The sequence below is a fragment of the Tympanuchus pallidicinctus genome, unplaced genomic scaffold (genome assembly GCF_026119805.1).
Source record: "Tympanuchus pallidicinctus isolate F22 unplaced genomic scaffold, pur_lepc_1.0 scaffold8, whole genome shotgun sequence".
In the NCBI taxonomy this organism is placed as follows: Eukaryota; Metazoa; Chordata; class Aves; order Galliformes; family Phasianidae; genus Tympanuchus; species Tympanuchus pallidicinctus.
This window is the reverse complement of record NW_026294802.1, coordinates 8,179,953-8,191,664: the sequence shown is the minus strand read 5'-3', so window position 1 is coordinate 8,191,664 and position 11,712 is coordinate 8,179,953. Positions and strand designations below refer to the sequence as shown.

Here is an 11,712-nt window from a genome sequence, read left to right as displayed (position 1 = left end):
TACTGGTGGGAAGGTTCAACCACTATTGCCATACCACCATGCCTCTGACATATTGGGCCAACAGAATAACACAGGAGATCTTACTTTCAGAGCAGCCCTCATACTTTCAGACTGCTCTAAGTACTATAATAGCTGCCATACCTGTTATGAGAGAAGCTTAAGTACATTAACATCTCTCTGCACTAACGATGGAAGAGTCTGAGGCATGTTCTATGGATGTGGAAGTCATACATTCTTTCTCTCCCACACCTTCCTTACCTCTCTCTGCTCCCAACACTGGAGGCACTGGGTGAACGTATTGGAGGATGTATGTTTGTTACACTGACACCTCCTAGGACAAAAGAATCAGATTAGAATGTAACGTATATCTATGACAAGTCTGATCCATTATTTGGAGAAGTATGTAGGCCTTTGTTCAAATTCCTCTTGCCTTGTTATTTACTTAATTGATATCTCATTTAGTACAAAATCATGAGAGAACAAGAAAAGAATAATAGAGTAAAGGAAAGAACTATTTGTAGAACCCCACTGCTTGTATGCAGGCTGATGATTTGGTACCTTTGCCTGGTTGATGCCTGCACCTGATCACTGCAGTTTGTTGTGTCTTACCTTATTAAAGTCTATTTCTAGCTTCTATTTCTGTGATTTACTATAAAACTTCAAGCCATATTAGCTGGTCAGTAATATGAGGACTCAGGACAGGGTGCAGATATGAGAGAGATCCCTCCAAAGCTTCTGGGGGTCAGACAGGAAAAGACTTGTGAAGGGTAATTTTCCTGAGCAAAAGTATCAGGCTGTTTGCACTGTCTCTGTTTATGAGAGCATCTGTACTCAATGTCCTCCTTTCTGAGCTAGTCTGTCCAAGTGTATGAACATCAAGTAAGAACATACTGGGAATTCATGCTCACAGAGCCTCACTACAGGCCAAATCAGGAAATGGCCTATAAGGTAAGAGTAAGGAGCAGCCACTGATTCTACCAGGCATGGTGTCAGGAATTCCCTGGGTCTTCCAATTCTACCAGATTTAGCTACCTATACCAATAACCTTTCTGGTCAATTTCTGTCAGTACTACATTACTCTGCTGGTAAAAAAGATTTTGTAATGTTCAAATTGAGTTTCACGAGTGACCACTTGCAGCCACTGTCTCCTGTTACATACTATCTTGCTTTATCAAATACTTGTCTCTTACTAAAGCTTCTAGGATGTTATCTGGTATACCTGGAGTTTTCCACGGATACACTTGCATTTGCAGTTTTCTTGTGTCTACTATGTATTTACATTTACTTATGTTTTAAAAGTCTGCCAACTTTGTTCACAGTGCTAAAACAGTCTCAACTTTACCTCTTACTAGGCTTTCTACCTCTTTGCCTTTAATATTTCTTACTGTCGATATAAAATAGAAGCAACTCATTCTGATATCCATGTTAACGTTGCCATGTTACATTCTACCATTACGCTACTTAAATAGAAAATCATATCACAGTCCAATTACCTGAAATGCCTGGTGATGGTACCGATGAATTTGGTGACTGCACAGTTCTGTTTGAAGGGGGCTTTGGGTGGTTCTGCTCTGCAGTGACATCATCCTTCCTCGCAACAGTATCCAGTGTGATGTTTCCTGAACAATCAATCTACAAGATGGTTAACAGAGGAAAAGCAGTTAAAAGTTAAAATACAATGCCTCTGCCATACTTTCTGTTTTGGAGATGAAGACTGAGATGAAGACCATCTAACTTTGGCCAACCAAAAACTAAAAGTAAAGTGGTTACTTTAAAACAGGTCATTTCATTTTCTCTAAAGAGAGAAATGGCCAAACCCAGTGTTCCACATCATTAGTTTATGCTGAAGTGATTATAGAAGTGCCTTTTTTTCCCCATCATCTATTGAGATAGCTTACATCAGACACATAGCTTTCATACACTGAAGAGGATATGAAATTTTTTCTCTTCCCCCTCTTTCAACACGTTTACATTACATAATCTAAAACCAATAAGCAATAAGCAATAGACAAACTCTCCCCAAACCATTAATTTTGAATGGAACTGGAAGAACCTCAAAAGACACTTAATTCCATCTGCCTCACAAATCTTCTGGGTAGGAGGCACACATATTCACTCAAAACACAGACAACAAGACATTTGTTCTTTTTATTCGTGGTCCAGGCCAGACAGCAAAACTTTCTTTTAGGAACTGCAAATTTATCAGTCTAGCTTTCTGTATGAACTATATATCCTGATTTGGTAAAGAGAGATAACATTTTGAGATGTTAGTTAGATGCTGGATTTGTTTTGTTTGTTTAATAATACGTGAGATCATGTTTGATCAGAAAACAGGTCACTCTGGTGTCAGTTTTCTCAACTATCCAGCCAAGTAACAAATCTACAGGTAGCAACTCCATTGGCCACTGAAATTTCTCTTTACATGCTACACTTCTAAGCATTGGATGCAGAAGTCTCTGCTAGGTCAGCATACATGCAGTGATTTCAGCAACACATCTTCATAATACAAACTTAACCACGTGCAAGCAGAAGAGTTTCTAACAGTGGCGTGCACAAAAATCAGTGTGCTGAAATGTCTCAGATTCTGTAGTTTTATGACTGTGTTGTGCACTCTACCTTTTTACTCACAGACACTGTAATATCAATGTATTCTTATTTTTTTAAAAAACCAACATTTTTATCTAAGAGTTTTTTGGGGAGATCAAAAGACAGGAGAGAAACAGTAAGTTATGATTTGAAAACTGTGACGTTTCAGGTCTCTATAAACATATATAGGCTCAGCAGAAAGAAAGAAAAAAATCAAGAAGAAAATCAACCAAACAAAGCTCAACATCTAATATAGACTTCTAACAAATAAGGACCAATCAGAAGAAAAATGAAGAACTTACGATACTCCTCCAACGCCTGCTCACATGCATGTTAGAGGTAGTATGAAGGAAAGAAGTACCAAAAGGAAGTACTATAAGGAAAATTTGACTCCACTACATCAACAATAACCACCCACAATAGCACTTTCAACGAGTTATAATGAATTCATTGAGCAGTGGATGGTGGTAAAGACTGCAATATGAAGCAAGCACATAAACAAGCCCAATTACTGTTAGAACATGGAATTTTATTTTTCTTAGCATTCTTAATGGCTGTTTCCCAAAAACAGTGCTGAATATTGCCAAAAATGTGTAGGCAATCTTGCATCGCTTTCTGGAATTATCTCATTTTGATAACCAGCAGAAGAATTTCAAAACAAAAAGAATTTCTACTTTTCAAAACCATTAAAGCATGCTTCAAAATAGAATCTGTAGAAGATTGGTATGGATGGTACACTTACATCAGGAAGAGATGGCAGATTGTAGGAACTACCCACTGGAGAACTCAAATCTATCACAGGAGGACCGTATGTCTTCCCATCACATCCTGCAGCACTAGTGACTGTGGGGCTGGATGGAGTAGAAGTTATGCTGCTTGCTGTTGAAACGGCAGTTGAACTTTGTCCATTACCGACCTGCCACTAAAAAGATAAGATGATAATCCACAAGTCAGTATTTTTCTCTCTACAGAATACATACACTACATGTCCTTGCTCTAACTCATCAGCTAAACAAGCAATCTAGTACAGCAAGTTGAATTCAAATTTAAAATCCCAATTTACTCTGAAGTTATCTAATTTCAACAACCAGTATTACAAGATGAGGAAAGATGACAAGTGTTTAAAAGCCATGAAAAGAAGAAATGAATGTGAATTCCTAAATTCAAAGATGTTGAGTATCTATTAATATTTCATGCTGCACTGACAGCATTGTAGGAGGAAAGTAATGATTTTAGTGAAATTAAAGCATTATAATATGATGAATATACAGCTATCCAGTGCTTCTATTAAATATCTACATTGTACTTGGATGCAATCAATAATTTAATGCTCTCTTTAACAACTTAAGGTGATTAAGAATTTGAAATGCTGAATAGATTTCCACCTACCTATACATTTAACACCATGATATAAAGCGTACAGTCAAGTCAAATTAAATTTAATTCTCATTTAGACATATGCAGTTTTCAAGAAGTGAAATGGAATTTCATGGCAACTCTAGGCAAAATTTGATTCTGCTCAATTCCTTTGGTCAGTCACTCTATTCCCTGGTTTCTGCTTTGAGAAAGATGCTAATAGATAATAAAAATACTTGAAAGAAAGGCCTGCAGACAGGTCAATCTTCTTTTGAAATGCTCAAATGGAACTGATATAGTTCTTGTTACAGATTCTCTGCGATATCATGCAGCCCTCTTCAATTCAGTTAAAATTAGTTCTCTGACTTCATAAGCATTGCAGACATTAATGGTACTACTCCACTTTTCAGGTGGTAGAACAGATTCATTTGATTCTACCCTGCTTGTCTCTGGAAATATGATGCCCTCTTTCCTTTAAAATACCAAAGAACACATTAATGTACTTTTTAATAAGGACTTGGCTTCGCAAATAGACAGAAAGCTTCTGAAGTATTCGTTCCTGCCCTAGTTCAACTGTTGATCAGGTGGGCATCAACCATTTTTACTCAGCAAAGGTCACCTGACTGTGGGGCTTTTTTTTTTTTTTTTTTTTTTTTAAATCAGTAAGGTTTGGCATACTCCAGAGATGCTGGCAGCTACAACTTTTTAATCAAGCTTTTACCTGGTAGTAAAGTCACTAACATTAAGATGAACAGGAGGATTTGCCCATCTGTTTATTCACTGTGGTGTGTAGACTACATGCTCACATACGTAAGTGGCCAGAAAGCACAGTAATAGCAAATAACTTAATGAAACATCTACGTATTACACACAGTGGCTCACTTCTGTAACAGTTCAGCTGCTTAGAACCGTCAGAATGAAAGAAACTTGACAGTTCTCATTAAGAAAACTGTGGATATCTTGTCACAGAGAAGAAAGCGTTCTCTGTTCCAATTGAAAATTACTCTTGAAACATAACATAAATGATGATATAAAGCACATTTGATGCTTTATTTTTACACAGTAAGTGAAATGGGAAAGAAACTCTACCTGCTTCATAGCTTGCTGTGCCAAGAATGCCATCTGCAATGGGTTGAGCTTTATTGCTTGCCTTGGTAGGCTCTGATTTTGGGGAAATCTCATCTGTTGCGCAGGAGGAGCTGCACCATTGGACTTGGAGCTATGATTCTGAAAATGAATCAAACGTGGAGGTGCCTGCATGAAGAAAAAACAGTTCTGTAAGTTAGATGATACTGATTCAATGTTCCAGATTTTTTTTTTTTTACTGCACTTAACTCTTATATTTAATGCAAACAAAGAGTATCACCTAATTTACCCGAAAATTAATGCTAAAAACAAGACCTAGCATGTGGTTTTGAGTTACTCTGATACAACAAGTGCAGATGCACTGAAACAGCTAGTGAGAGTATTTCAACTTTGGAAGTTATATAGGACAATCACAGTATCATGCAAAAAAAAAAAAAAAAAAGAAAAAAAAAAAAAGAAGACAGATTCATTTTATAAGCATTTGAAAGAAATTCAATATATATAGCTCAGTACTGTATATCATCACATACCATGTCGTATATTTTTCTCTACAATAAAAGGCTGAGTATTACCATACATTCTGCCAGTCAAGCATAGAATGTCTATTCAATTCTCAGTAAAGAAAACGTTCTCTTCGATATAACCACCAGCTAAAGATGAAAACCTGAAATTCTATACTTAAACATCACTGTTTTTTCTTTTTTCTTCTATTTCTTCACTTTCTCCCTCATCAGTGAAAGGCTGCTTAAGGCTTCAACTCTAAGCTTTGGCCACACAGATTTTCTCCCTACAATGGTGAACAGTATCTCCATAGTCCTTCCATGTCATCCAACCTCACGTCCAGTGACCATACACCTTCTTTTTCCTCCTAAGCTCTAAAAGAAGATCCCTGCACAGCCCAGCCAATCTTCCCCATAAACACAACTTCCAGCATTTTGGGATTGACTGTTCCTATGATCTTTAGAGGAGGTGGTACTTGAAAGTGACCAGCACTGACAGACCCAATACCTTCAAAAGCATTTTCATGCAGTTTCCCTTCTTCCTTTGAGTAGAGAGAGTGGTCGTGCTGGAGTTCAGCTGCCCACCAGGGCGAAACCACCATATATGGGAAAGAAAAATCTTCTCTGGAAATTGTCACAGCTCACCTGATGAGAAGCAGGAGGCTGCTGCACACTTCCTGGCATTCTTGGATTTGGTAAACCTACTGGACCTGCTCTGCGCTGAGCTTGCTGTCTCTGAGCCATGACTTGTTGCTGCATGTGCTGGAGACGGAGCTGAGCCAAGTTTATTTGCATTGGGAACTTAGATAGCTGATTTGAAGGTAAGCTGCTTGGTGGCTGCAAACTTGTTTCTGTCCCAGGGTTCTTGGGCATGTGTGGTGGGGTTTCTTTATCTTCAATTACCAGAGAACCTGGTTTAAAAAACATAAATGAATACTAAAATACTGCAGTTAGCAGAAATGCTATTTTTACAGTTTTAGATTTTTTGATACCATGAGGCAATAATTAATTATTATAATGCAAAGGATGGGTAAACATGAGACAAAGTACTCACTTCATATTGTTTCCCTGCAAAAACATGGCTGTATTTTATAATGAAAGAGAAGGAGATATTAGCAAACTGTCTTATGCTACAGCATGCTCTAAGAGGTGAATTCTAGACAGCTGCCCTGGCCCCTCCAGAAGAGCAAGGAAACAAAATTTCATTCATAGAGATGAGAGCGTTGTGATCCAATCATTTGATTTAGAAAAAAAAAAAAATAAGTATTTTTGTATTTTTATTTTTAAGTATTATAATACTTAAAAATTTTGTGGGTTTTTTTTGTTTTTTTTTGGTTTTTTTTGCCTCTGAATCACCACAATGAAATATGCAAATAATACACAAACCACCAATTTTAGGATGTAATGGCGCCTCCAGGATATGTTTCCTCTCTGTTGATTTAGAAGGAAATGTAACTAGAGAGGAAACTTCTAGACACTAATGCTGGTTGAAAGGCTTTACCCAAAGAGACCAACAGGGCAATTCTAAAAAGCTCTTGGGTCAAAAGCTGGCTACCACAACCACAACCACGAAAGATGAATTTCAACAAAAATTGAGTTTGCTTTACAGTCAAGGGAAGAGTATGCTGATTATACGGGGGGTGGGGAAAAAAAAGAGTTACTTAGTTTAAAAAAGTGATATTGTTGAGCTTGCTAAGTCCTGTTAGTGGATAGTCCTGTAGTTTGTTCAGAAAACAGGAAGAATCTATGTCCTTGTACAGAGCAGATAAAGGAAGTTTTGTAAAGTCCTTGCATCAAGTAGATTAGGGAAGTTCTGCTTTGAATCAGCTACTTTTCTAAAAGCAAGTATTGTGCAGTCAAGGTAAGAAGCTAACTGAGCATGCGTGAAGATTGGGTTCACCCTCTGCCACTTCTCTCCCCATATCTGCACATCTCTACAGATCCTGTGCAGTCTAGCCTGGCTCATTTTTGAAACGGTTATCCAAACAAGGAAGAAATGCATTGTGTATTATATATTCCATTTTTCACCCCAAGGACCAGCAACTATGAAAAAAGCATCATTCTGGTTCCTTAGCCAGGCACGTAAAGGAAAAAAGATGTGCACACACACACAGAATCAGTCTAGGCTAGCCAAAACACTGTAGTGGAGAACAGGACAGAAAATTAAGATCAGTCACACTGTTTTTGTATTAACACTTAGTAAATTCAGTGTTGCATACACTTTAATTATGCTTCGACCACATCAGAAACATTAACAAAAATATTAATGAAAATGAAAACCCTTACCAACCTATTGAGTAATACTCCTTATTAAGCCTATAACAGCTTTAGGCAATTAATTTCCCATAAAGCAGGCAACTTGTGGAATTAAAAAATATTTCATTTTCTAATTACCCTCCAAAATACTTAGTGCACAGATGCCATCACACTGTCAGTAGCATGCAGCCTGACTAGAATTCAAGCCATTCCTGGAGTAATTTATTTACTGTCCTTGTTTCAGCTGAGATGATCTTTTTCATAAAGGCTTGTTTGGTGCTGTGTTTTGGATTTTTGATGAAAATAACTTAATAATACAAGGATTATATACTTGTTACTGAACAGTGCTTACACAGTCAAGAATTATTCTGCTTCTCATGCTGCCCTGCCAATGAGGAGCTCGGAGTGTACAAGGAGCAGGGAGGGGACCCAGCCAGGACAGCTGACCCAAACTGGCCAAAGGGATCCTCCATATCATATGCTGCTGTGTGAGACTGAAAAAGTGTTTGATGGCTCAAACAAACAAAAAGGCGCCTTACAAAATGGAGCCTTCATGACTGTACAAAGAAGTTGCTGACTCAATTAGTCTTAAGGGCTGTCTGAGATCGAAAGAGCAGACCTCTTCATGACTCAAATTGGAAGCTGTAATATCTATAGACACTCACTTTATGGAGGCAGATTGATGGGATGCTTATCTTCACTTCCTCTCGTGGTCCCTCATCTCTGATAAACATCAGAAAAGGAAAGCGGGGATGCATAACCACCAGAGATACTCTTGGAAAACTCCTGAAGCTTCTAGACACAAAGGGGTTGCCACCCCAAGGGTAGTCTCAGATGGACTGACTACATCCAACCATGAACATGTGCATTCATCTCTGTCAACTCACCACCCATGGAACAAGACACTACTCTTAAGACAATGCTGAACCAAGGGGTGGTGAAAGATATCTATCTTTAAATCTCTCTTTTCTTTCTCTTCTTCTCTTTCCTCTCAATCTTCTTTTACTCGCTTTTCTTTAGTAGCCATTGTCTAAAATTGCCTTCAAGTAAACTGTCTTTATCTCAACCCACAAGTTTCCTCATTTTCACCTTTTGGATTCTCCCCATCCCACTAGGAGGGAGTGAGTAAGAAGCTATGTGGTGCTCAGCTGCCTACTGAAGGAAAAACAAGGAGAAATTTCGGAAGAACAAACGAAGGATAGGGGATCCCCACAAAACAAGATAAAGTTGAGAAGAAGGGTTTTGGTCACAAGGATCTGGTTAAACAAATTTATCTTGCAGGAATATGGCAGGAGATGCTAGCTTAGCACCTGAATCTTGTGTTCTGGACAGAACAAAGAGAGATATACTTTATAGGATACAAAGATAGTTCTGGCTGGGCAAAACAACAAACTCTGGATCCAGGGGCTACACACTGGGGGGATGAGCGGATGATAGGCAAATGGAGAAAAATGTGAACCTTGATTACCTTAACCAATGGGAAATGGGGGAAGGGCTCACAAGCATTGAGGTACCCAGATAAAAGGGTACCCCAGTACTTTGTGAGACTCCACAAGAGTTTGCCCCAGTGGACTCTCCCTTTATTCGAATAAAGAAAGCTGAAGACTCTCCTTTGTCTCTTACTGGAATAAAGAGCAGAACAGAAATTTTCCTATCACTACTGTTTGAACCTTTATACATCTGTAGAGCTGATAGAGCTGATGAAAGGCAGAAAAGGTTCAATAGGTATCTCCCAAAGAATTCTACACATAACAGAAAAATAAAAGGTGGCCACTAAGACAGCAGTAGAGAAAGAAATGGCAGACAACAGGAGTAAAAAAAACCAACCAAACAAAAAAAAAACAACCTAGGGAGATCTTTGAGCTTCGATTCCTGTTCCCAATCTGATGAGTTCCTAGGATGCTTATTTCCATTAAACACAGAGGCTTTCAGGTAATCACATATATGGACTACCTGCAAAGCTTCCAGATTCTGGTGTTCAGTACAGTCATAAAACCCTAGCAGTTTATGGTTATAAGACAAAAATAAAAATACTGATTTGGAGATCAGAGAAAACTTCCCAGAAGGCATTAGGAGTACAGATGCTAAATTTCTACATTGCAATCCTGATAAAAACATGCTTTCTTCTGAAGTGCATTCCTAACTTCAGGAAAGAATATCTTAAAAATAGACAACTTGCCAAAAGTATTGTCCTCTTTCCTGTTCTATTTTTCTGTTGCATTCACCCCTTCTGAAAGGCTTATTGCTTATAATGACAAGGAATATGGGTTTTTGAACATGTTATGCTGCTGCTAAGGGTATCAGTTTAGGAAGATTGGATTTAATTAAAAGAATGTGCTGTAAGATGCAGGATGAGAATGTCTTTGGGAACTCTTCCTTAGGTTATAAATCAAGGTTAATCAAGGGTTTTTGGCTTCAGAACCTAGATAGCATGTGCACTGTCCAACAAACTGCAAGTTGCTACTTTCATCATTGATGGAGTAAGGACCTCAAATATTGCAAGCATCAATATTTGGAGGGACCATATGTACTACTCTGAAGATAAGGCAGGAAAATAAAGTTAAATTGAAGATGGATAGGCCCTATCAGGTCATACCAGAGAAACCACATTTAGAGAGGAAGTAAGCACCTAACTGAGCATGACTAGGGTCAAAAGTTTAGGAGCAATGAAGACTGTCAGCCTTCCTCCCTCAATCCTCAGACAACCACCAAAGGGACCCCAATGCTCTAAGGAAGAGGGTCTTATGTTAATCAGCTCTAAGAAAACAATGACTAAAGAAAATATTTAGCATATGCATGAAATTCTGGGGATAAATATGAGTATGCATGAGCACAACCAATAAATGTAATCTGCACATAAGCCAAGGTGCACAGATTGGTCAGAGCCATCCCCTAGGTGCCCAGTGATGCAATAAAGAAATACCTGCTTGCTACAACTCACGGCCAGGTTAACCTACCGACATTCTCAGCATCAATCATCATCACATATCACATTCAAGCAAGGGACGTTTGTTAATGTTTCATCGAAAGTATTCATATATAATACTTTTTCCACACAACATCTTAAATGTCTTCTGCAGTTAAATAGATGATTCTAAAAAAAATAAAATAAAAACAAAGAACTGACAAACTTTATCACACCTAGATTGAAAATATTTTGAGCCCAGAAGCTAGGATCACAATGAAACTGGATGGTATTGTTAGTCACTGGTGAAGCATCACACCTCGCTCGGAGAAGATAGCGTAGTCGATATGTAATCTAGAACAAGAACAAAACATAACATTTTCCTCTTCAGTTAAAGCCATTAATATGAACTACTGAAAACAAGCAAACAAAAAATCTTCAACAATCCCCCAAAGAACTGAGGTAAAAGAGAAGATTGTCCAAACAAAAATTTAAAAGGATAAAAAAAAAACAACAAAGTAATCAATTACTGCATAAAGGCAAGTATTTTTTCCCCTCCATAAATGCATATCTTTCCACAAATTCAGCTATTACATAAAATTTACTTGCAGACAAATAATGAATTAATTGCTTCTTTTCCTCCAAATCTAAGCTAACCCATTCATTTAAAAATAAAAAAGTATTCCATCCTCTTGATGACAAGCATCATCAAAAGAGAATTTTCCTTAGTAGCAGATACAAGGTCTTTTCAGAGAGCTTTGTCCATTACAGGCTTATCATATTTTCTTTCATACAGTTCTTTGAAAATTCTCAGACATTTTCACATTCTTCAGACTTCTTGGCTCCAAAAGACTAGACTATGATTGGGATACACAGGCAGAATGCTGGAACAAATCTGAGTTTATCCAGCTGCTAGAAAGATTTTTTTTTTGCAGATATTTCCTAGAAATATCTAACACAAATGTTAGAGTAACACACAGCAGATACAGAAAAAGCTTATCAAGTTCCACGCTTCTTTTGTCA

At 37.8% G+C, this 11,712-nt stretch overlaps 1 protein-coding gene across 1 annotated transcript in view; it reads right to left on the bottom strand.

Moving 5' to 3' along the window:
* TRIM24 (tripartite motif containing 24) overlaps positions 1-11,712 on the bottom strand; it is a 56,018-nt gene that overhangs the window by 9,627 nt on the left and 34,679 nt on the right. The window contains exons 8-13 of the mRNA XM_052667426.1: positions 10,926-11,043; positions 6,174-6,439; positions 5,032-5,196; positions 3,329-3,508; positions 1,494-1,632; positions 259-331 (exon numbers count right to left, since the gene is read on the bottom strand). Coding sequence (XP_052523386.1) covers positions 259-331; positions 1,494-1,632; positions 3,329-3,508; positions 5,032-5,196; positions 6,174-6,439; positions 10,926-11,043 — 941 coding nt within the window. The remainder of the gene's footprint in view (positions 1-258; positions 332-1,493; positions 1,633-3,328; positions 3,509-5,031; positions 5,197-6,173; positions 6,440-10,925; positions 11,044-11,712) is intronic.